The following is a 25,132-nucleotide window of genomic DNA, read 5'->3' as shown; positions in this document are numbered from 1 at the left end:
AATGACAAATTTTTATTTTTTAAGCATTTTCTACATAAATTTGGAGCCAGTAAAAAAGAATAAATACATATAAGAGAGGAAAATATATCATAGCACACTTACATATATGCATATTGCTTCTGTAAATGTGAACTTTTTTAACTTCCTTACAACTATTCGCATATATTGCTAGTCCATAAGGAATGTAAATTTTATATAACATAAAAAAATAGCAATTCTTAAGTTTAAGAACATGGAAAAGGATAAATTTGTTTTCCAATTAGGTATTCTCATATTTCTTTAAAATATATTATAAACATCTCTTCAATCTTTACTTTTTTTTTCACACTCAGGTTGCACAAATAAAATTATTTATCATTTGCAATGTCAAACATTTTGAAAGTTTATAAAATTATATTCATTACTGCTATTCATACCCTTCATTATGTTCGTTACTGTTATTCATTTCATCCATGTCACCATTGTCATAGTTTCCATTTTCTTGGCTATTCATATTATTTCTAAACGTTTCTTCCTTATCATAATGAGCATCATTATGCCTATCTCTATTTTTATCCCTATGTCTATGTCTATCTCTATCTCTGTCTCTATCCCTGTCTCTATCTCTGTGTCTATCTCTGTCCCTATCTCTATCTCTATCTCTGTCTCTACTTCGATTCCTACTGTGTTCTCTCTTTCGATGCTTATGATGATGCCTATCACGCGAATCGCTTCTACGACTTCTATGATGTCTATCCCTTTTCGAACTTCTTTCACTACCCCTATGCGACCTATGATCTCTTGAGCTACTATTTCCATATGGGCCATCATTATTTCTCTCATTATATAATGGGACATTTTTATATGGATCATCATGCTTTCTTTTGTCATCTCTATACTTGTCTTTATTAATTAAAGCATTCCAATTTACATTATGTGTCATTTTTTTTCTTTCATCTGAGCCCCTAGAAGGACCTTTACCACCTCCCAATCTTCTAGGTAACCAGTTTTTAACTGTTCTTGCTCTTTCCATATCTACTAATATCCTTCTATTTTCAATTTTTTTTCCATCTGCTAAATTATAAGCATCTGTTACACTTTTTGTATGTTCAAATTCTATGAAAGCATAACCTCGTGGTTTTTTATCTTGATCACAAATAACCTTAACATATTTTATTTTTCCATATGTTTCAAATTCTTTTTTTAATTTTTTTTCATTTACTTCATATGCTAATCTACCAATAAATAATGTTTTTTTAGGATCACTAGATATATCAGCATTTTTAAATGGATCATATTCTTTTTTTTTCTCTTTTAAAATTAATTCATTATAAGCTATTTTTTCTTTTTTTTTTCTTTCTTTTCTTTCTTTAGGGCTTTCTAATTTTATTTTAGGTGGTGGTTTTCCATCTTCGAAATAATTTAAAAAATCACTTATCCCGCTATATTCTTTTGGCTTTTTCTTTTTAATTGGTTTATGAAACTCTAATAATGGCCTCGATTGAAATAAAATTAAAATGTGAGGAGGTAAACCAATGGCAGACATCTTTATATTGATACGTAAATTTTTAAACAAAAAAATCTAAATAAATATAATATATTATATACACTATTTATATCTGTACATAATAAATATACTTATAATATTTCCAAATTATTCATCATAAAAAAAAAATGGGTTTGTTTGATACATTAATTTTAATTCATAACTGGTTTCCCATTATCTCCATATTTGTCACTATATAATCTGTTACCAACTAACTCTTAAATAATATGATATGGCTAATAACGTTTTGATAATATATATATATATTTCAAAAATAGAAATCGATTTGTTATTTTCTATTTCAACATTTTTCGTGTATCATTTTTTCGTTTTTCCCCTTATTATTACAACTTGATTATTCTGTGTATTTATATTATTTTTTACTATTATTATTTTTATACTTTTTTTATTACTTTTTTTATTACTTTTTTTAGTTATGGTATTAAAATTTATTTAGCCAAAAATATTATTCAATTTCTCGATTTTGTTAATTTTACTTTTTCGAAATAATAATATTTTCCACTATTATAAAATTATTATATATTATTTTGGCTCCTCTTCCTTTTTAGTGCTTTATGGTATCATAACATTACCTATACGTGATACTTAAAAAAAATAAAAAAAAATTTCTTGCGTAACCTTATCAAAGATTATAAATATGTATAATACATACATATAAAAAACTTATTTATTTGGATTTTTATTTATGGATAGTTATAGTATTTTCAAATTAATAAACTTTTGTTATTAATTTTTTATCCTTGATTTTATTATTTTTTTCTTTCAATTATACACAATCCAATTCGAATTATTTTTTATGTTCTTAAATATAAAAAATAAAACAAAATATAAATTCACATTAAAAAAAAGAAACATTAATATAGTGTGTATATAATTGTTCTCCTCATATTATTGATTATATCTTTTCAACTTTTTATTTCTTCCGTTAAAAACACAATCATAGTAAGAGGAATAACAAACACATTACTCCCTATGTATATAAACAATTTCATATACAACTTTATTTACACATAATATATTACATTAAAAATATATACAAATACAAATTTGTAATCATACATAAGAAAAATATATTTATATAACATTTTCCTATTTTTCAGTAAAATGAAAAATGATAAAATCAAACTGGTAAGCTTTGAAGGGGATGAGTTTATTGTGGATAAATACACAGCTTCCATGTCCACAGTAATATTTAATATACTTGAAGGTATGCATTTATAACTATCAAATAAAAGCTATGAATAATTTTAAAATAGTTACAAATATATATAAATAGAGAGAAATAGTGAGAAATTACTAATATGCACATCCTTATTTTTAAATCAACATATTTTATAATTCACCATTTTATGTTTTCTGTTTACAATTATTAGTTATGACTTCAGAAGAAGATGCAATCCCCCTTCCAAATATAAAAACACAAATTTTAAAAAAAATAATTGAATATATGGAATATCATATCCATAACCCACCTGATGAAATACCCAAACCATTGATAACATCAAATTTGCAAGACGTAATAATCCCACTAAAAAAAAATAAAAATGATAAACATGCATAGTAATGTTTCCATTTATCTACATATTTAAACGCCCTTTCCTCACACCCATATATATACCTTTACATATATGCATATACATTTTTTTTAATACAATAGGTTGTCTCGGTTTGGGACTATGATTTTGTCAATACAGACAAAGAAACCCTTTACGAACTTATAGAGGTAAGTAACTATAATAAAAAATATCACACCACAATTTAAATCAAACATAAAAATATGTATATATGTCCACATTATTTTCTCTTGCCAATTCAGGCTTCCAATTATCTAGACATAAAGCCACTCTTGGATCTAACTTGTGGAAAAATTGCTTCAATGATGAAAGATAAAACAACCGAAGAAATTCGAGCAGAGTTTGACATTGTAAATGATTTTACAAGAGAAGAAGAGATGCAGGTATGTGCTATACCCTCGTAAAAAAAATAAAAAAAAAAAAAAAAAAAAAACAAATTGCATTTACAACCCTTTTTAATTCCCCTTTTTAGATACGAGAAGAAAACAAATGGTGTGGAGACATTTGAAGGGACCTTTTTTTATTTAAAATAAATGAGGATTCTAATTTGTTTTTAAATATTTATTACCAAGCATATCAGTTGTATATATACAAACTCATATACTTACATTTTTAATTCGTTTTTTTTAAATACACACATATACATAAATATATGTGAGTGAACATAATGTCCTCAAAAAAAATTAAAAGTAAACTTATATATAAATATTTTTTGTGTCTGCATTATATTTGGAAAAATTATAAAATAAAAAAAAAAGGGGTATTAAAATACAGATGATATTTTTCATAAATATATGCATATATATACATGCATGTAATATATATTGTATTTTATATGGTAAAAAAAAAAATTAATTTCCTAGTAATTTAATAGGAGTGTTTATTAATTGAGCCTTTTAAATAATGCAATGCTCATAATATATATATGTGTATGTATATATAGAATATGTACACATAAATTAATATATTTTTTTTAATATATACTACTAATAGTATATATATTACATCATATATATGCTGCGTGATATTTTCCTAAAATATGTGTATATAGGAAAAGCTGACTCATATATAAATGAAAAAAAAAATATAATATGTACATATGTATATACACTTATTTTAGGCTATAATATATACTTATAAATATCACATAAGCATGTACATTTCCAATTATTATGTATATGCATGAAAAAAAAAATTAAAAAATTAATTCTATAAATAACAAAAAAATATTGTATTTATATGCAGACGCGAGCGATATTTACAAATTATTAGAAAATCTGAAATGTGCCACTATATTAAATCGGTCAACAAACCGATTAAATATTTTGTATGTATAGCAAAACTATGCTTATACCTAGTCTATATCTATATATTTTTTTCCATATAAATTTTTACATAAATAACAATTTTATGTATATACTCTTTCCAAATATATCTTGTTCGGCTAAAAAAAATTAATCACAGTTACTTTAATTTAAATACTATGGTATATTTTATTATTTTTAATTAATTTGATAACCTTATTGATATATACTCCAAAATGCAAATGAAACTGTTTCTTTGAAAGCTGTTTTTCCAAGCAGCGTCATCAAAACTGTTGGATAAATTTAATTATATAAAAACTTTATATCAATTTTGAAAAAAAAAAAAAAAAAAAAAATGATACCCTTTTTTTTTCCCCTTAATTCTACATTACCATTGTAGTTCATCCAAATATTCCCTTAACCATCATTAACTTTATTTTTGCCATTCATATTTCTTACATCTCTCATTCTAGCCTTTCTTGAATCCAATGAATTCATATTTTTGTTATTTGCATTTAAATTGTTGAATGCATTTTTATTATAATCAAACTTATTATTATTTGGGTTATCATTTATATTTTCATTATTTATATTATTATTGTTAGAAAAATTGTGAGAGCCATAATTAAATGAATCATGACCTCCTCCAACATTATTACCCATTTGATTTCCCATGTTATTTTTGTTAAACATATTTTTATTATTTCCAGGTGTATTACCTACAGATTGAAAATTAAAATTTAAAATAAGTTCATTATTATTTTCTATATCTTTTTCTATACTAACAAAATTTATATCCATATTAAAATTCTTACCATTTCCGAAATTCCTCATCATTCTATTATTTCCATTATTATTTGTATTTGGTGAATTTACATTATTTGTATCATTTCTATTACTAATACTAGTATTCCTCCAATTTCCTTCAGCATCAATATCTTTTTTTTTAAAACCTCTATCTTCTTTTTTATCATTTCTTTTCATATAATTTAAATTATTTCCTTGCATACTTCCAGAATTCATTATTTTTCCATTACCCATATTATTATCATCCCCTTTATTATTTTGTCCAAAATTTGAATTTCTATTAAAATTATTATTATTTTTAAACATATTATTGTTAAATCTGTTTTGATTATTATGTTGAGGATCATTTGAAAATTTCCCACTATTATTATTGCTTCGATTAAAATTATCTGTTTCATTATTATTTATTCCTCCCCCTGGATTATTTCGTTGTTGGGGTGAATTCATCTGCATATTCATAGGAGGTCCCATTTGCATATTCATCATATTATTTATATTATTATTATTCATTGGTGAATTCATTTGCATGTTGTTCATTGGTTGATTCATTTGTTGTCCTACTTGATTATTTATTTTTATAAATTTCTTTTGCATACCATTTTTTTCTAAATTGTTAAAGTAAGATACTTCTTCATATACTACAGATGGGGGTGGAGGGGTTGGATTTTGCATGCCTCTCTTTAAAAAGCATTTAAAACCAACCATATGTTTTCCCTTAAAACCTGGAAGTATATATCCAGTAACTGTTTCATTATCATTCACATTATTATTACTATTTTTATCCACATCATTTGTTTGATAATCATTCCATCTTTTTGGATTATTATCATTTTTTTTTAACCCATCAAACATATTCATTCCCATTTTTTTTTGCTTATCAAATATACCATCACTTAATTTATTTTTATCTAAACTTTCAAATGTATTATTCATCATATTTTCTTCTCCTTTTTTTAAATCTTTAATTTGTTTTTTCTTTTTATCTTTATCTTTTACTAATTCTGCTTTTATTTTTTCAGTAGATTCTAATAAATCAGGAAATGACTCATCATCAATTTTTTTCTCTTTCTCTTCTCCTTGATCATCCCCCGTTTTATCATCTTTACTTTTCCATGCTGAACCCGCTTGTTTTGAATTTAATCCACCATTTGATGCTCTTCCCCTCACACTAACACTTATTCCTGTACGTATCATTTTTAAATAATTACAAAATTGTGTGAGAATATTAAAAATGTATAGTAAAACGGTACAAGCAAACTAACAAAACATACACACATGCATATACACACGCAAACAAATTTGCATTTACACTTGTAAAATAATAAAAAGCATCCAGAAAATATTTATAAAATGCACAATTTTTATTAAACATAATCGATCAAAGAAAAAAGAAAGTTATTTTCAGGAAGGGATATGTATATATATGAAAATACATATTCTCATTTTTTTATTTTTTATATTTACCTTTTTTCACGGCATTTCCAATCAATAAATGCTTTCCTAAGGAAACATTTTTTGCAAGTGAAAGATCGTTTTCTTCTGAATTTTCTGTTTTTTTTTTTGTTACATCGTCTTCTTTTTGTATGGTATCATCATTATTAACTTCTCCTATAGAGAGGAAGTAAAGGGATCAAAATGAATTTTTGTAATTAAAATAGATATATATGTAGAAAGATATTGCTTGGGAGAAAAAAGTGTATACGTCACAACACCATAAATACAATAGAGTTTGGGAAGAAATCCAGACGAAGATTATATTCTATATAAGGTTCAAACAAATGGATATATACTATTTATAAACATTATATATATAATAACTTACTTTTGATGTTATTCTCATTATTTATTTCCTTATCTTCCATGTTTTTACAAATCGTTCTTTTATAATTTCATAATTTTTATTTTACTCTTTTTGTGTTTTAAACTATATTAAATATATATTAATATTAAGAATATTATAAGAAAAGGGATGAAAGAAAATATATAAAAAATGTAAAATATATATATAATATATTTTATATAAGCTTAATAAATATATACATAAAAAATTAATAAATAATATTTATAATAATATATAAAATCTATTAATTGTTAAAAACGGAATTATTTTAATATGGCCAAAGTAAATCTTATATGCATAAGAAATGGAGAAATGAATATGCAATGTAAAATATATGCGTTCTTAATATGTACAAGCTTTAGGTATATATAATAATATATATATTAAAATTTAATTCACCTTCAATATATTACTATAATATATACATGCATAATTATATCTATCCCTATATAATATTATTATTATGTATAATGCGTAAAAAAGGGGGACGTTTGTGAATGTCAAATATGTAGGAACAATATTATGCATCATATATATCAGAGAAAAAAAAATTAATTATCGTTTTAAAAAAATATATAAATGCAAGTATGTAATTTACACTTAATATTTTCTTGGCAAGTATGAATTTTATTACATATATACATACATATCCTCAACAGTTTAATAATGAAAAAAAATAAATATGACGTTAATATTATGAGCATATTATTTGTGTATGGCCAGGCCATATATATAGAACATACATATATTTATTTATATGAAATATTGCTTACATATAAATATATTTATATTTTTATATATTAGTAAAACACCTTTTTTAGGACGGTAAAGATTGCACAAAAAAAATATATTCCGTATGTTATGCTAAATATATCTTAATATTTGTAAAAATTATTATATATAAAAATGTGAAAGAATTATATATAAGTTCAAAAAATATAAATGCGTTTGGGAAGCATGTGAGGAAAAAACAAAGCATAAAAAAATGTAAAAAAATGTAAAAAATGTATAATTAATTATGTGGTAGGGTGTATTAAATATACAATCATTTAATATATCAAAACAACTACATAAAAATATAGTTTATCACCCAATTTTTTTTATTACTTACAAATTGGCTTTCTTATTAAAAATTAAATTATTATATATATCATGGAAATTTAAATTATTTTCTATATAACCTTATAAAGGGATTATAGGGTTATTACATATATGTGTGTAATTATTTATAATAAAATATATTTATAAATAAAACATGTGCACACAATATTAATGAGAAATATGAAAATTGTAAAACTGTTACCAGCTATTTCCATAAAAAATTGTAATACAATTTATATATCATTGGATAATGAAATAATATGCTATTCACCTGTTAACAAATTACACAAATTTTTAATAATATTTTTAATTATTTTTTTTTATCCCATTCTATATCCATCATTTTGTTTATATATATGTATTTTTTTTCAAAATATTTGAACAGTACAACACAAAGAGAAAAAAACGGATATACACATTAGTAGGAAAATGTATATCTGATTAATTGCCATTTCTTAGTCATATAGCAATATAAACTGTGAAAAGCTTATTACTAATTTAAGGCAACCATTTTAGCATTTACACACATTTGTTGTATAAATATATTATAGGGATATATACACAAACCTCATGACTATATGAAGTCATCACTATTCTATTACATACATATAATGCAAAATATGGTATTCTTAATGCTCATAAGAATGCATATCCAAAACAAAAAAAAAACAATTCGATACATTAAACCTATGAGTCTGTATTCTAGAATAGTTTCCTCAAAACAAGAAAATGAAACTCGTTTTTATAAACTTTCCCACTATTAATTCTTACATATATTTATAAACTTATGTCTGACCAATTCTTGGGATGTTTATAGAAAAGAATGCATTTTTTTTAGTAATTTATCATATATACAACATACATATTGCTACTTCATATATATGTAACTTTATTTGTTGTAAAAAATATATTTAAACATGTTTTTTTAAATACATTTTAATATTCAAAAAGCGTTTATGCTTATAAAGTATTTTCAAATACTACCATTCACAAATAACGTATATTATAAATTTTCCATTTTATGATAATAGTATATCATTGTTTTTGTATGAATATTTTTATTATTTATGTTTTTATGTATTTATTGTATTTATCTTAAGGTATATAATCGATTTAATAAAAATTATTTTTATATATACAACATATTAATTATGACAACTCTACAATTCATTGTATAAAGATGTTTTCTTAAAAAAAAAAAAAAATAATAAAATTTAGTTAGTCTCTTTTTCTCCTTATTTTAAGAAACAAAAGAAAAATGGCATATCCTTTGTAAATGCGTAAATAAAATAGTTATATTAAAAATGGATCATATTTGTTATAGTAACAGGAAATCATACAAATATGATATTGTATAATAAATTTATTCATTGTTACATGTAAATATTATTTATATTTCCAGTATAAAATTTTCATTAAATTTTTTTATAATATCAAAATATTCACCAAAATAGTTGATAAAGAAATATATATTAAAAACAGTATTTATTCAATCAAATTATTTTTTTTAATGCATTTTTTTTAATGTATTTTTTTCATTTTTTATTATACTTATTTGACATGATAGTTTCATATATAATGTTACAATCTTAGTATACCTAGGGAATTAATATTGGTTATTTTATTTTTGTGTATTGTATATAATATTCGTTTAGTTAGTTAATTTATTATAAATATACACATATATATACCATATACATATTATATTATTTTTAATAATGTGTTGTATTAGAACAAGTGTATATTTGTTTTGTTACTTGTTTATTTTTATTATTTATTATACACATATACATAACAAAAATTGTAACAATATTTCATATAAACATTTTTAATGGTTTTCTTATAAAATATGTAAACTTAATTATTTATAAATATTAGTGTAAAGGATAACTAATTTTTCTTTATTTTATTCATTATATATATATATGTGTGTATACATGTTGTAATTACATTTGTATTATATATCATCATATTTACTAGTTTATATATTTATTTAGCTTTAAGATTGCATATTTTAGTTTTTTTCGCTATGACAAATTTTATATTATAGTTCGATTTGTATTCTAAAGCAATCTGCTTACCAAAATAAAAGGTACATTATTTTTACAAGCTAATTATAACTACTTTATATTTTTAAATTACATATATTTACACTAATTTTTTATAAAATAATATATTTCATTTTTGGAAAATGCTCTTATAAATGTGTATATATAAGTATAACCACAAATACAACTTGTTTATTTTTTCATATATATAAATATGAAACACATGTGGCATTACGTAATATACAGAATAAATTCCATACAGTAATAAGACTGATTAATAATTATTGGTGTTGAACACTTTAATTAGAAGAAAATTAAAAAAATGTAAAATAAAATATAAAAAAAAAATAATAAATATTTACATACATATCCAAATACATATTTTTCCATATTAATTATTATATTCATTTTTCATAATAGGATAAAAGACTGCTCAGTAGCGATTTTGGGATTGGGATCTTTACTATTGTCATTTGCGACCTTCCACCTTGATTTTAAAACACGAATAATAATGTAAGATTATGTTATACTTATTAATAAGACATGAACATATATAGAAAGAGAGGAAATATGATCCATAGTATTTCCATGATATGTCTAATTCAACTTTTACTAATCTTGTGTATGCATGCAAAAAAAATGATATATATATATATATATATATATATATAACAATTTTAACCTTTTTCAGATCGACAATTGTTTTTGTTCTGAATTTTTTTTCAATATTTTGGTTTATGGCCCAACATGTTACTAACATAAAGAGGGAGTCTTTTAAAATTCTAATATATCTATTTGCATCCTTATACTTTGCAACATCATTATTTATTCATTATTTTGTAAGATAAAAATAAATAATAAAAAGATAACATATAAATATACATTTCTAGAAGTACCATAAATATTATTATCACACTGTTATTACTCTTATACAAAATTACTATTTTTTTTTTTGCTACTTAGTCAATCAATGAGCTTCAAATAGTCCTTAAATATGTCAAGCCAAATATGCGTTTTTCCAAAATCGAGCGCACATATATGGAAAATTGTAATTCACTGGAAAACATTTATGTACTCCAAAAAAGCAAAAAATAAATATGAATATATAAATCCATAAAAATGATAATATTATTATCCTAACATTAATGTATATTTATTTTTTTTAAAGGAAAAAATTGATATATTTGTAGTGGCACACATATTTGGATGGGCTGGCAAAGGATTTATACTCAGAAATTTTTTATATTTAAATGTGAATAGTGTTTTATTTGAATTAATTGAACTTAAATTAAGACATATACTTCCCAATTTTTACGAATGTTGGTGGGATCATGTAAGTACAAAAGATATTCACGCACACATATTGTGAATGAGCCTTTTCACTCCATTCTACCATATCATTTCTTAAAATTCATCATATATACATATATATATATATATAACCACAACATATTATACAAAACATTGTATGCACATACAATTTACTTTTTGCAGATCTTGCTAGATCTTCTGATATGCAATTTATTTGGAATTGTGTCGAGTCTGTGGATTATGAAATATTTCAAAATAGAAGTTAGTAGAAAAAAATATATTCATATACTATGCATAACTTATTATAAATACCACTATATGTGTGTAATTTATTTATTTTTTTATAGTTGTATAAATGGGAGTTGCCTGGCCCAAAAACACAAAAAAAGAATATCATCTTTCCAAAATTAGATAAATTGTAATAATATATATGAATGTTCATATATAAAAAACATTTCACCAAACCGTCATAATTTACCTATATTTGGAAGGTATTATATAAAAGTTTTTTTTTTTTTTTTCAGAATTAGATCGGTTTTCGTTAATAGTAATACCTTTGCAGTTTTTATTTTTTCATGCTTTTTGATGCCCCTTGCTGATTTAACTATATTTACGTTAAAGGCCATAATACAAATACCTGTTGAAGAACCTTTATTGTTATATAGAGAATTTATTATAGGATTTTTTGCATGTATGTTTTGAGCAATATAAACCATAAATAAAATTGTATATATCTCTATATGCTTATATATATAACTGATATATTATATATATATTTTTTTTTTTAGTGGTTTGCTCATATGAGCTTCATAAAGCTTTTGTTAATAAGTAAGATAATATTATACACACATGCATATTGCTTAAAGATCTTTTATCCTATAGTTGTATTTTTATGTCATTCCCCTTTATTTATATTCTTACTACACTACTATTATTATTTATTTTTATTAATTTTTTATAGGCCAACCATAAAATGGCTATCTCCCGTCATAGTTTTAACCAGTATAGTAGTAATTGAAATTATTTATTCTTTAAGATGGATGCATGTTTTGGTGTCTGACAACAGCGACACGACTATTATAAATGTAAGATATTGATTTATGCACACACATATTATTCATTCTATACTTTTTTATATATAGCTACTAACATATTATACTTATTTATTTATTTTCACCTTTGTAGGCCATTTTCATGGCTTTGTATACAGCTGGAATTTCTATATACTCTCTCCTTTTTATTAACGATTATGTTATGTAATTTATTAAATATCTCTTATAATAAATTACTATTTGTTTTAATTTAAAAAAAAAAATTGTTTAATATGTGTGTATATGCATATCCTAACTAGCGTTTTAATACAAAAAAAAATAACAATAAAAAAAAAATGCATATCCATTTTTATTATAAAAATATGTATGTCAATTTTTTAATTTTACTTAAATATGGATTATGTTTAAGTATTAAATTATATTTTTTTAAATTTAATTTATTTTTATGAAACTTATTTATTAATGATATAAACATTTTTATTCGTAACTTTAAATCATTTTCAATATAATATATAATAATTGTCATAAAAAAAAAAAAACATATTTCATTCAAACAAATTATAATGCTATTATCATGTCCAATATTAGTAATAACACTATGGTCTTTTTCACTATCCTTCCAATAAAGACATTTTTTAGAAATCTTTGTAATATCTTTATCCGAATAAAATAAAGAAATAAATATATCTTTTGAAATAAATTCAGCAAATTCAAAATTACATATATTATTTAAATTTATAAATTTTTCAACAAGCGGATGTTTACAACCTGTTTTGCTATTCCCTACATTGGCAACATCATTATATGTCTGACCTTTTTTGTGTGTGTAATTATTATTGCTATTTATACTGTTTTTTTGTAAATACTCATCAAGCATATTTATATTAAAATAAAAATTATATATGTATATATATATTAACAAATATAATTCTTTTACTTTTTTTATATATTCACGAGTATTTAAAATATTATATTTTATATCTCCTATTATTTTTTCTATATTTATTTGAGTTTCTTTTAAAAAATTTTCCTTCTCTTTTTTCGCCAAAAAATTATGACTATTTAATGTATAATTTTCCATTTCCATATCAAAAGGTTGTAAATTATATTCTCCTAAATTATTATCTAATTTTTTAATTAATTCACATAATTGTGTAAATAATTCTATAAATTTATTACATAACTCTACATATTTTTTTAAATATATTTTGATTATATCTTGTCCATATACTAAATCAATATTTTTTGTTTTTCCAGACGATATCACCATTTTTTGTAACAATTTTTTATTAGCACTTGCTAACAAATCCTCTATAAGTGTCCCCATTTTTATGATAAAAACAAAACAAAACAAAATTTGAAATCTTTTATACATTCCATATGCATATAAATCCAGCCACAGGCTAATCATTTAAAGGAGACATCCTGAACTTGTAGTCCCAGTCTCTTATATTTATTACACCATGGTCTTGACAAAAAAATATATATATATACTTTATGAATATGTATTATATATATATAAATGCAAGTATGGTTGAATATCTGATATTATAGGAAAGTTATATCTCGCATATTTTTCGTATATAGAAAATATAGCAATTTTTCAAACCCGTTTGAAACAATTTATAATTAACCATTAAGGTCAAAATAGCCTAATTTGAAATAGCATGTTTTACATATATTTTTTTGTTAACAATTTTAAAAAATAATATATCATTTTATAAGAATATTTACAAGCATATAAATAAATCAGCTAAGAAAAAATTCATAATGGATTTACATTTTTCTTAAATGATTAATAATATACCTATCTAATAGTAGAAAATTAAAAATTATTTTTAAGCATAATATAAATGTGACTTATGGTTAAATAAATCGGGGGACATTATATAAAAAAATATTCATAATAATACATATTTATCTATGCCACGCATATATACTACATATATATATGCACGCCTTTACTATTCTCTTTTATTTCCATATTTTTAGTTCCCTATATAAAAAGCAAGTAGATTAAAACAACAAAATATAGTAATATCCAGTTTTAATATACAAATTTACAATATTTTATTTTAGCCATTTTCATATTTTTTCCAATTTTACTTATTTGTTTTCCATACGCATATTATTTATTTTATTTTGAATGGATTTATTTATTTCCTATTCCCTTTATTCGTTTATTTTTCTTGTTTTAAATTATTATAATAATGTATAAAGAAAAAATATGTGACAATTATTCATAAAATAGACCTCCCAATTTTTTACTTTTTATTTTTTTACTATTACCTCATTTACTTTTACTTTATTTGATCATTTTATACCCCTTATTTTTTGTTAATTTTTATACAAGATATTCGAAATAAATGTAATTTTATGCGAGCTATAATTTTCATATATTTATTATCAACTTTATCGCTTTATTAATTTTTTTTGTTTTTAATTATATATATATATATATATATATATATATATATATATTATAATATATTTTTTGCATATATAATTATATTCTTAACACTATTGAACGCTTTTGATTGCTCATTATTTACGCCCATAAGTTGTTAAATAGTGTATATCCCTTCACATCCAATATATAATTTTTTTGGTAATCCCCAGCACATACAAATAAGCATATCATATATACCATTTTAAATATATTTTTTCACCTTTACACATTTTTTTAAACACATGCATATTATATTTATGCTATTATATGTATATCAATTTATTCATAATTTTTATACAATCGAAAAATATTTTTAAAATAAAAAAAAAATATATATATTGTATTGGTACCTTAACAGAACAAGCTTATGTTTTAAAATACAATTTTGGGTAAACAATATGAAAATATATGTATGTGTTATATATATATACCCGTTTGTGTAAATTTTTATATTCGCATATACTTAAATAATGATGTATTATTTTATTTTTACATATTATTATATATAGTATAAGCTATGTGAGTATGTGTGACCTGCTTGATTTTATTTAATTTCACATTCGATTCGAAGCATGTTCCTCTTGCTGACATATAGCTAAAAAGATAATAAAAAAATAAAATCAAAGTAAAATATATATTACGAACTAGTATCCTCTAATATTTTTTTACTTTGATTTTGCTTGGCTTGTCCTATTTTGTAATGATCAGTTTTTTCTTTTCTAGGAAAGACAAAAATGATCGACGTAGTAAACATTTTTAATAAAGGAGGGATTGTGTTGTGGTCATACAACTTTTATGAAATTGAAGATAATATTATAAGGACAATTATAAAAACAGGTTTAATAGAAGGCCAACATGAAGAATTTAGTAATAAATATAATAAATATTATTCAAAATGGAAATATGTAAACGATTTAGACATTGTAATATTGATTGTATATCAAGGAATTCAAAATTCTGCATATCTTGACAACTTATTTAATAAAATTAAAAAACATTTTGTAAAATTAATTCCAAAAAATTTTAATGTGTTTGACCATGATTTGCCAATTAATTTTGATAAACAATTTTTAAAAATATTAGAAGAATCAGACAAAGCAATGGAAAGATCAACTACTGATTCGGGTACTAAAAATAGTTCCAATAATAAAAGTGAAGGAGGAGAAGGTAATGAAGAAAATGATTCTGAAGCAAGTGGAAAACGTGATAATAAAAAAAATAAAACAAAAAAAAATGCAAGAGAATGGGAATTAAATAAAAAAATAACAAAAAAAGATATTGATAAATTAGATTATTCATCAAAAAATGAAAATAAAAATAATCCAAATGAAATTGTTAAATTTGATGAAGAGTTTGATGATTCAAGTGATTCATCAACAGGTGAAAATAAAAATAATATTATGAGTCAATTAAATGATTCTATTTTTAAAATGTTTTCGTCTAATAATACTATTGAAGAAAGTGATATTGAACAAATTTTACAAGATATTAAAACTAAATTACTTTCAAAAAATGTAGCTGTTGGAATATGTGATGTTTTAATTGAAAATATGAAAGAAAAATTAATAGGAAAAAAAAAAACTATATTTTCTTTGAATGTTAAAAAAACTGTTTCTACTATATTTTCAGATACTCTTCAATCTATTTTAATACCTAAAGATTCAGTAGATGTACTTAGATCAGCTTTAGAAGCAAAATCTTTAGGAAAATTATATTCCATTTGCTTTTTAGGTGTAAATGGGGTTGGTAAATCTACAAATCTAGCAAAAGTTTGTTACTATTTAAAAACAAAAGGTAATCTTAAAATTATGATTGCAGCTTGTGATACATTTAGAGCAGGTGCAATTGAGCAATTAAGAATACATGCACAATGTTTAGATGTTCATCTATTTGAAAAAGGATATGGAAAAAATGCAGCTGCTATTGCTAAAGATGCTATTTCTTACGCAAAAAAAGAAAAGTATGATGTAATTTTAATAGATACAGCTGGAAGAATGCAAGATAATGAACCATTAATGAGATCTTTAGGAAAATTAATTTTAATAAATAATCCAGATTTAATACTTTTTGTTGGAGAAGCATTAGTAGGAAATGATGCTATTGATCAACTTAAAAAATTTAATCAAACATTAATAGATGCTACATGTGATACAAATAAAAGAACCATAGATGGTATCATCCTTACAAAATTTGATACTGTCGACGATAAAGTAGGTACAGCCCTTTCTATGGTGTATCTCACTGGAAGACCCATTGTTTTTGTTGGTGTCGGACAAAAATATACACATTTGAAAAAATTTAATGTCAATATGGTTGTCAAAGCACTAAGTTAGATAAGGAGAAAGACAATCAATAAATATTCCAATCAAATATTATATTTTATAATATCAATGTGATCACTTCCAATATATCGTATATTGTGAAGAATATTCATAGCTTAAATTGACTAATAATAATTTTTATTTTTGTGAATATCTTAATTTTTCAAAAATTTATTCGAAAAATATGTACTATATATTGTACATTATTTATACGACTATATATGTACACTTTAAGCTTGTTTGTAAATTTTCCTTGATCCCCATTTTAAAATCTGCATATATTTTTTTCACATAAATAATTAAATATAAACATATTCTTATAAATATGCATAAATATATATGTAGATACATAATTTTAATTTGAGATTGCTCATATTCTTTATAAAACTTACCATGATTAGTTTTCGGGGAATAAAATACCTATATCGGGTATGTTTTTTTCAATTTTATTTTTTTTTATTACATATTTATTTTTTACCCTTTTTATATGTTAATATTCATGCATAATAACACTACTCTAGTTTAATTCCTTGTTTTATATATTTTAGAATTACATCCCTCCAAATATGTTGGGTATTTTCCTTTACCCACATATATATAACTTGTTAAACTAAGGCAAACTTAATTTCCTTTTCAAATTCTACCAAGTAATTCAGTTTTCTATTATTCCAAGTGAATAGACATTATATTATATATAAAGGAAAATATAGATAGGTAGAAGAATATGCACACACATTTAAAGCCAATTAATATGAAAAATATTCGCTTGTCGTATTATTCTTACATTTTTTAAATCTTATTATAACTATTTTTTTGCATAAAGGTTCTTATATTGAAAAATAAATTGAATAATTTAATGTTTTATTTGTTTTTTATTCTTTTTATTCGTTTTATTTAGTGTGTTCCTATTATGAGGACAGAAAACAAAAGTAGCTAGCTAAAAAACTAGCTAGCCATATATTAATTTATTATGCAACTTCCTTATTATTATTACAATAAATTAATATACAATTATAGTGATAAAAAGGGAACAAAAAGGTATTATATTCATTCACACAAGGTTATATAAACACATGTAATATTCAATGAAAACATGCATTATGTGGAAATAATAACCTATTAGGAGATAAACATTGTTTAAAAAAAAAAAAAAAGTTTTTTTTTTTTTCAATACTTTTTTTTTTTTTTTTAAATAAAATAATTATGCATACACCCAATCATTAGAGTGGCTTTTCCATTGAATTAATTCTTCAGCCTTAAACCATATATTAATTTCTCTATTTGCTGAAGCAACTGAATCACTACCATGTACAGCATTTCTACTAACTTCTAAACAAAAATCACCTCGAATTGTTCCTACACTACTATTTAATGGATTTGTTTCACCAATTATTTTTCTTCCTTGCTTAACTATATCCATTCCCTCCCATACCATAGCTACAACTGGTCCTTTACTTATATAATCCACAAGCTTTTGGAAAAATGATTGCTCAGATAACTCTTTGTAATGTTCTTTTAATATTTCTTCAGTAGGATTTACTATTTTTATTGCTATCAATTTATATCCCCTCCTTTCAAAGCGTTTAATTACTACACCAACTAATCCTCTTTGGACGCCATCAGGCTTAACCATAATAAAACTTTTTTCCATTTTTCACAATATAACTTAATAGCTATCTATTCTTATTTTGTATTTATAGTGTGTGTAAATATTATCACTTTTGTGTGCGTTTTTTATATTCCCATAAAAGGTCTAATAAAAGTGAAATTAAATGTTTACATATATATATGTTAAAGATATGCTCATATGATATATAATAATTAAAACTATAGTGATCTAAATTATTATAATGAAAAAATATGATAATAATATGAGATATGGTATAACATGTATATATAAATACAAGCCTATATTTTTTAAGTGTGTTTTATTTATTTTCTTAAATTATAAAACATAATTATTTTGTGTTTTTATTCAAATTCTTACCTTTTTACAATATTGTATATTTATTTTATTAATATTTCCAATGATGTTTAGCTTACAAAAAATAATACATATGGTTCTTAAGATAGCAAATTTAATTTGTATAAACATTTATTTTATTATTTCAATATATTTAAATATTTTATCTTTTTTTGATTTTTATTCCGATATTTACTATACCAAAATAATCTCTATGATATACTATAACATACGCACTGCAAATCAAAAATTGTTTATTCCTTTTTTACTTTTATTTTTTTTTTCTCTACCCTTAATAAGTAAATAGAAAAAAAAAGCACAAGGTCACCTTAAAAGCTTAGATAAAACAATGGTATTGTTTATTTACAAGCTACACATAATTCATTATTATCAATATTATATCACTATTTTTTTCATTCACATTTTAGTAATACCCATTTTTAATTATTATTTTTAAATACAAACCTAGTGAATGGCAAATGCTTATTATTTCTATGATTTCATTTTTTTTATATTTTTTTCTCTACCCCTATTTAAACCTTGTAATAATATTTTTATCATAAGCCCAATTACCTCATTAATCTATATACAATATAATTTTACACTTATTCGGTAAAATTTAATTATTTCAACTTATGCATAAAGAAATGTGCATTTTTATTTTCAGGACATTTAAAAAATATTTTTCATATTTTCATTGTTCTCAATTATAAGACGCTAATAAATGTGTAAACTCCCAATTTTTTTTTTTTCAATTTGTTTATATATCCCTTTTTTTTAAATAAACAATATTGCCATTCATATGTTGTAATATTAAATACAATTGTCTATATATTTAGTGAAAAGAATATGAAAATGGAATTTATTCCTAATCCTTTTAACATAAAAATGGATTATGTAAATGCATAGAAATATATACTATTTGAGAGGGAATGATCAACTATTTGTATTTATTATTGCATATGGATAAGTTCATATACCTACAAGCCCATCACAACAGTGTCGCTTATATTTGCAAACCATGATGTTTCTACTACTATTATATACATATATATACAGTTTAAAATGACCAGCATTATGCATACTAATTTGACACAAGCCTGTACAAATTAGCCTATTTTACTATAAGCATAGGGAAAACATAATAAGGTTATACATTTAAGCCAACGTATAAACAAATACATATGTGGGCATATACTTCATCATATTTATATATTATCACATGGCTTATTCGTGAAAAATTAAAAAGAATAAAAATGCAATATATATTTTAGTATATTAACTAAAGTCCTATATTATTCACTAATATGTTTTTGCACTAAAGTTTTATTATTTTTTTATTCTATAAATATTACGGAAAATAAAAACTATATATATAATTAAAAAATATCTATATTTATATATTCTAAAAATATATAATGCGTAGATATACAGGGGTATACACTATTTTATATATAATACCATCGGGTATAAAAAATAAAAAAAAAAAATTGGAAAAATTGCCGTCGTTTCAAATAAATTATATATATACATATATTAATATTTTTACAAAAAATTATAAATTTTACAAAATATAAAGAGGGGAATTTTCCATTATCACTATCATTATACATGTTTTATTTATTTCAAATATTTCAAATATTTTTAATAATTTCTTTTTATTTTATATTTTGAAATGATATATTTTTTTAAATTAGTATGATACGTCCACATTAATATATTTAAGCTGTCGTGATCTCATAGTATATAAAATAATATTCCCCTAACAAATCTATATACCTGTAAATAAAAAATAATAATAAAAAACACTAAATGAATAAATACTAAGTATATAGTAATATAGAATAAATAAAACTGTATAAAAATTAAAAACGGTGGACAAAATATTTGATAAAAATGTATTTATGAATTATAGTAACACGATTAATTACCAGTATGCATATAATTGTAGGTATCCGGGCATAGTATACCCACATATACATACATATACATATCTATGCGTTTTATTACTTATACTCTTCTCAATAAGGATATATAGGATAAAGGTTTATGTGTGTATTAGTATGTACTATCACACAATATAAAGTAGTTATAGGTATAAAGAGAAATAAAAATGGAAGACATATCGACAGATCAAGTTAAAATTCAACTCGATTTTCTAAGAAAGTTAGATTTGTTTTGTATTTTCAAATTTATAATTACTAATGATATTAAAATATATAATGAAAAATCTTATGAAATATTAATAAATATTGTTAATTCATATAAAATAATTAACATCCAAGAATCAAAAAATATTTTTTTTGAAAACCATAAAGTATATAACAAATTTTTCTGTAATTCAAAAAATTTATATAAAAAAAATAACAAGCCAAAGTCAAATACATATAATCACAATTTTTCAAACTATACAAATGAAAATAATAATATTACCACTGGATTTTCTACCTGTAGTAATTCACCAAATTGCCTATGCGGGAGTTCCAATTTAAGTAATTGTAATGTACACGAAAGTGATCTAGAAAAAAAAAATGAAAACAATTGTGACATTAAAAAGAAAAGAAAAAATGCACTCTATTCAAATGATTCAATGTTTTCAAAAGACTTGTGTAATACTACATTATTCAAAATATTTAAATTTCCTAAAAATGAAAAAGTAATTGATTATATAAAAAATGATCTTTGTCTTGATGCTTTTATAAAAGAACCATTAAATATTAATTTATGTTTTGTAAAATTTGATAAAAATAATAATAAAAAAAAAAAAAGAAAAAAAACACGACGAATTAAAAATGAACTAATGCAATCACATACAAATGTATATAATAGTGATTCAGAAATTTTAAATAAACTTTTTAGAAATTCATGTAATTGTCATGATATAAAATCGGGACAAAATCAAATCTTATCATCAAGTTTTATTTCAAATAATGTAGCCACTGCCACAAACTCAAATATAACAACCAATGGAACAGACATTAATACATCAGAAAATATATTAAATACAAAAAATACATTTACTGAAACAGATAAATCCCTTTCTGACTTCTCGGAAATACCATCCCCCTTAAAAATTGGTGAACAAAGCAATATATGCAATAACAACTGTAATCCTACTACCCCCAATGATTTATTTTATGTACCCTGTACAATGTCAGAAAGTGAATCATCTTTAAGTCACTATAGTGATAGCGTATATGTTGAGCATAAAGAATCTGAGACTGAAAATGATTATCCTAAGAAGTTTGAAAAAAGTGTAGAAGGTTCTGAAAAATGTGATCAAGCATGTCCACAATATTATGAAAAATCTTTTGAAAAAAGTTTTGACAAAAATTTTGAAAAAAGCTTTGAAAGAAATTTTGCTAAAAGTTCCGACACAAATTTTAATACAAATTATGGAGATCACGTAAAAAATAATTGGGATAGCAAAAGGGAAATAGTAAGACAAAATAACAATAATGTGAAAATGAAAAATCAATACACATCTTTTAAGCTACCGAAATATAACTCAAACATATATAATAAAACAAATAACAGTAACAATATTATTAACAATGGGAACAGAGAAAATAGTATAACTATTGTAAATAGTCCATACTGTGATGTCACATTATGTTTTAGTCACTTCTCTCAAATCCACAACATTTTAAATCGGGATCCAAACGGATTAAGAAAAATAAAAATGATGTTAAAAAAAAATATCGGAACTATTAATATTTCCCCATTTTTTATAAATTTTGATAGTAATCAAATATTTAAAAATATATGTAAATCTTTTAAATTAACTAAATATAATTATAAAGAAAGAAATATATATGATCTTATAAATTTATGTTTTAGTAATTCTCAATCAGTAGATATCGTAAGGACAGTTTTCCTCAACGACTTATATAAACAAGAATTACATAAAAATGAAAATAATCATAAAAAAAATTATAAAAAAAAATATATTTATAAAAAAAGAAAAAAAGAAAATATATTAGAAATATTAGATGAACAAAAAAGGGTTTATGTTTTATATTTTATTAATCGATTTTTATACTCACAAAAAACTCCACTTTCAAATTTGTTTAAAAATTTTAAACAAAATCAAATTAAACAATCAGAAGATATGAGCATGGAAAATGATCCTAACTATGATGAACTAACAATCGATTATTTTATTTTTCTAATGATCTTTGAAAATAAAATAGATCATAATTTTTACAAATTTATTATCAAAAAAATTAAAGACAGTAAAACTATATTCTCTCCTATAACATCAGAAAAAAGTCAAACCCCAGATTTTAACACAATCATAAAACCGATCAATCAAAAAAACGAGCAACTTCATAATTCAAATAATTATAGCCCAAAACAGTTTTTAAATGAAAAAATAAGTTCAGGTATATTATCAAACATTTCAAATCCTCAAACTTATATACAAGATAAGTTTAGTGATACTAATGATGTTTTAGAGAGTACAACAAAATATGGTACTACAAATTATGAAAGTGGTTACACTACCCATGATGAAATAATAAAAGTTGAAAATGTATCAAATAGTTTTGAATATACTTTAATGAATGCTAGTACATTAACAAGTAATACTGAAGTGAGTTTAACTAGCCAAGACTCCACATGTTTAAATTATAAAATGCAAAATGAAGATATAAAATATAAAACAAAAAATAATAAAAATCAAAATGATGATGGAGAAGATGAAGAATATGAAGAAGAAATAAAATGTATCAAAAATAAAACAGAAATTGAAAATGAAATAATTTTACTTAAACATATTAGACCATTTCCAACAATTTATTGGCTAGTTAATAAAAATATATGTGGATATATATCCCATTTAGAAAAAGTAAATATTATAAAAAATATTGAAAATCTTATAAATCAAAAAAATGAAGAATTTAATTTATTACGACATTTTTTAATTTATGATCATTTAAAATATATTATTATAAGATTAAGACATATTAATAAAAAAATTTTATTATTTTTTTATATGTTTTTTTTAAATTCTGATATATTTTTAAAACAATATCAAGATAATAAAAATATAGAAGATATAACAATAGGTACATATATTAACCCTTTTCAAATACAACCTAATATATTAAATATATTTTTACAAATATATCAAATTGATATAAATACTATTTCAGAAATACTTCGAAAAATTAATACATTGAGAATAAAAGGAATTGGAGGGATACTCAACTTTTTGACATTAAAATGTTTACATCTTTATTTTGCATCCCATTTGTCTTATCCTAATACTGTTGGCCATATATTAGAAGAATTTTTTAAGTCGTAATTCTTAGCCTTATTTTTATGCCATATTTTTATGCCATATTTTTATGCCATATTTTTATGCCATATTTTTATGCCGTATTTTTATGCCTTATTTTTATGCCTTAACCTTTTAAACCTTAATTTTTTGTTTTGGCGCATTTTTTGGTGTTTTCCTTGTGAGGAAAAATAAACTGGCTTTTTCATCGTTTCAATAATTATGACAAGTTTATAATTCATTCCCATATAAATATGTGTGTATATACGTGTGCGCATTTTATATTTGGCTTTACATTTTTTTTAATTAATTTCATAATGTCATACATCCTTTTAAAACGTATTAATATTTATCTCTAAATTAATTCACTACCAATTCAATGATCAATATATTTATACAAATGAGCAATGGCTTTTTTATCCATATTTTGTGTAGTATGAAAAATGTTGGCGTTTTTTTTTTGATTTACCATGTCCATACATATGCATTTTTTATACTGTTCAATAAACTTAGCTCACTAAATTTGTAAAAAGAA

General features: G+C 22.4%; 8 protein-coding genes across 8 annotated transcripts; 4 read left to right on the top strand and 4 right to left on the bottom strand.

Annotated features, from left to right (window-relative positions):
- Positions 1-406: 406 nt before the first annotated feature.
- PVVCY_1104400 (U1 small nuclear ribonucleoprotein, putative) lies at positions 407-1,525 on the bottom strand (the record flags this gene model as incomplete). The annotated part of the gene is made up of 1 exon (XM_008625939.1): positions 407-1,525. The coding sequence occupies one exon, from the start codon at positions 1,523-1,525 to the stop codon at positions 407-409; it is 1,119 nt and encodes a 372-aa protein (XP_008624161.1).
- Positions 1,526-2,650: 1,125 nt separating this feature from the next.
- On the top strand, positions 2,651-3,628 carry PVVCY_1104390 (suppressor of kinetochore protein 1, putative; the record flags this gene model as incomplete). The annotated part of the gene is made up of 5 exons (XM_008625940.2): positions 2,651-2,753; positions 2,920-3,062; positions 3,204-3,269; positions 3,363-3,503; positions 3,593-3,628. The coding sequence occupies 5 exons, from the start codon at positions 2,651-2,653 to the stop codon at positions 3,626-3,628; spliced, it is 489 nt and encodes a 162-aa protein (XP_008624162.2).
- A 1,213-nt stretch (positions 3,629-4,841) lies between these two features.
- On the bottom strand, positions 4,842-7,093 carry PVVCY_1104380 (conserved Plasmodium protein, unknown function; the record flags this gene model as incomplete). The annotated part of the gene is made up of 4 exons (XM_008625942.2): positions 4,842-5,143; positions 5,240-6,412; positions 6,696-6,839; positions 7,054-7,093. 4 exons carry the CDS (start codon positions 7,091-7,093, stop codon positions 4,842-4,844), a joined length of 1,659 nt encoding a protein of 552 aa, XP_008624164.2.
- Positions 7,094-10,542: 3,449 nt separating this feature from the next.
- PVVCY_1104370 (phosphatidylserine synthase, putative) lies at positions 10,543-12,791 on the top strand (the record flags this gene model as incomplete). Its single annotated transcript, XM_008625943.2, has 11 exons — positions 10,543-10,544; positions 10,641-10,733; positions 10,912-11,059; positions 11,184-11,291; positions 11,389-11,553; positions 11,715-11,792; positions 11,879-11,949; positions 12,056-12,222; positions 12,320-12,359; positions 12,493-12,616; positions 12,717-12,791. Coding segments are annotated over 11 exons (1,071 nt in total).
- Positions 12,792-12,935: 144 nt separating this feature from the next.
- Positions 12,936-13,910, bottom strand: PVVCY_1104360 (conserved Plasmodium protein, unknown function; the record flags this gene model as incomplete). Its single annotated transcript, XM_008625944.1, has 1 exon — positions 12,936-13,910. One exon carries the CDS (start codon positions 13,908-13,910, stop codon positions 12,936-12,938), a length of 975 nt encoding a protein of 324 aa, XP_008624166.1.
- A 1,856-nt stretch (positions 13,911-15,766) lies between these two features.
- Positions 15,767-17,365, top strand: PVVCY_1104350 (signal recognition particle receptor subunit alpha, putative; the record flags this gene model as incomplete). The annotated part of the gene is made up of 1 exon (XM_008625945.1): positions 15,767-17,365. The coding sequence occupies one exon, from the start codon at positions 15,767-15,769 to the stop codon at positions 17,363-17,365; it is 1,599 nt and encodes a 532-aa protein (XP_008624167.1).
- Positions 17,366-18,554: 1,189 nt separating this feature from the next.
- On the bottom strand, positions 18,555-19,004 carry PVVCY_1104340 (nucleoside diphosphate kinase b, putative; the record flags this gene model as incomplete). Its single annotated transcript, XM_008625946.1, has 1 exon — positions 18,555-19,004. One exon carries the CDS (start codon positions 19,002-19,004, stop codon positions 18,555-18,557), a length of 450 nt encoding a protein of 149 aa, XP_008624168.1.
- Positions 19,005-21,429: 2,425 nt separating this feature from the next.
- PVVCY_1104330 (rhoptry protein RHOP148, putative) lies at positions 21,430-24,624 on the top strand (the record flags this gene model as incomplete). The annotated part of the gene is made up of 1 exon (XM_008625947.1): positions 21,430-24,624. The coding sequence occupies one exon, from the start codon at positions 21,430-21,432 to the stop codon at positions 24,622-24,624; it is 3,195 nt and encodes a 1,064-aa protein (XP_008624169.1).
- Positions 24,625-25,132: the final 508 nt, after the last annotated feature.

Source organism: Plasmodium vinckei (assembly GCF_900681995.1).
Source record: "Plasmodium vinckei vinckei genome assembly, chromosome: PVVCY_11".
NCBI classification, from domain to species: Eukaryota; Apicomplexa; class Aconoidasida; order Haemosporida; family Plasmodiidae; genus Plasmodium; species Plasmodium vinckei.
The sequence above is the reverse complement of the archived record's forward strand: the minus strand, read 5'-3'. Positions and strand labels throughout refer to the sequence as shown.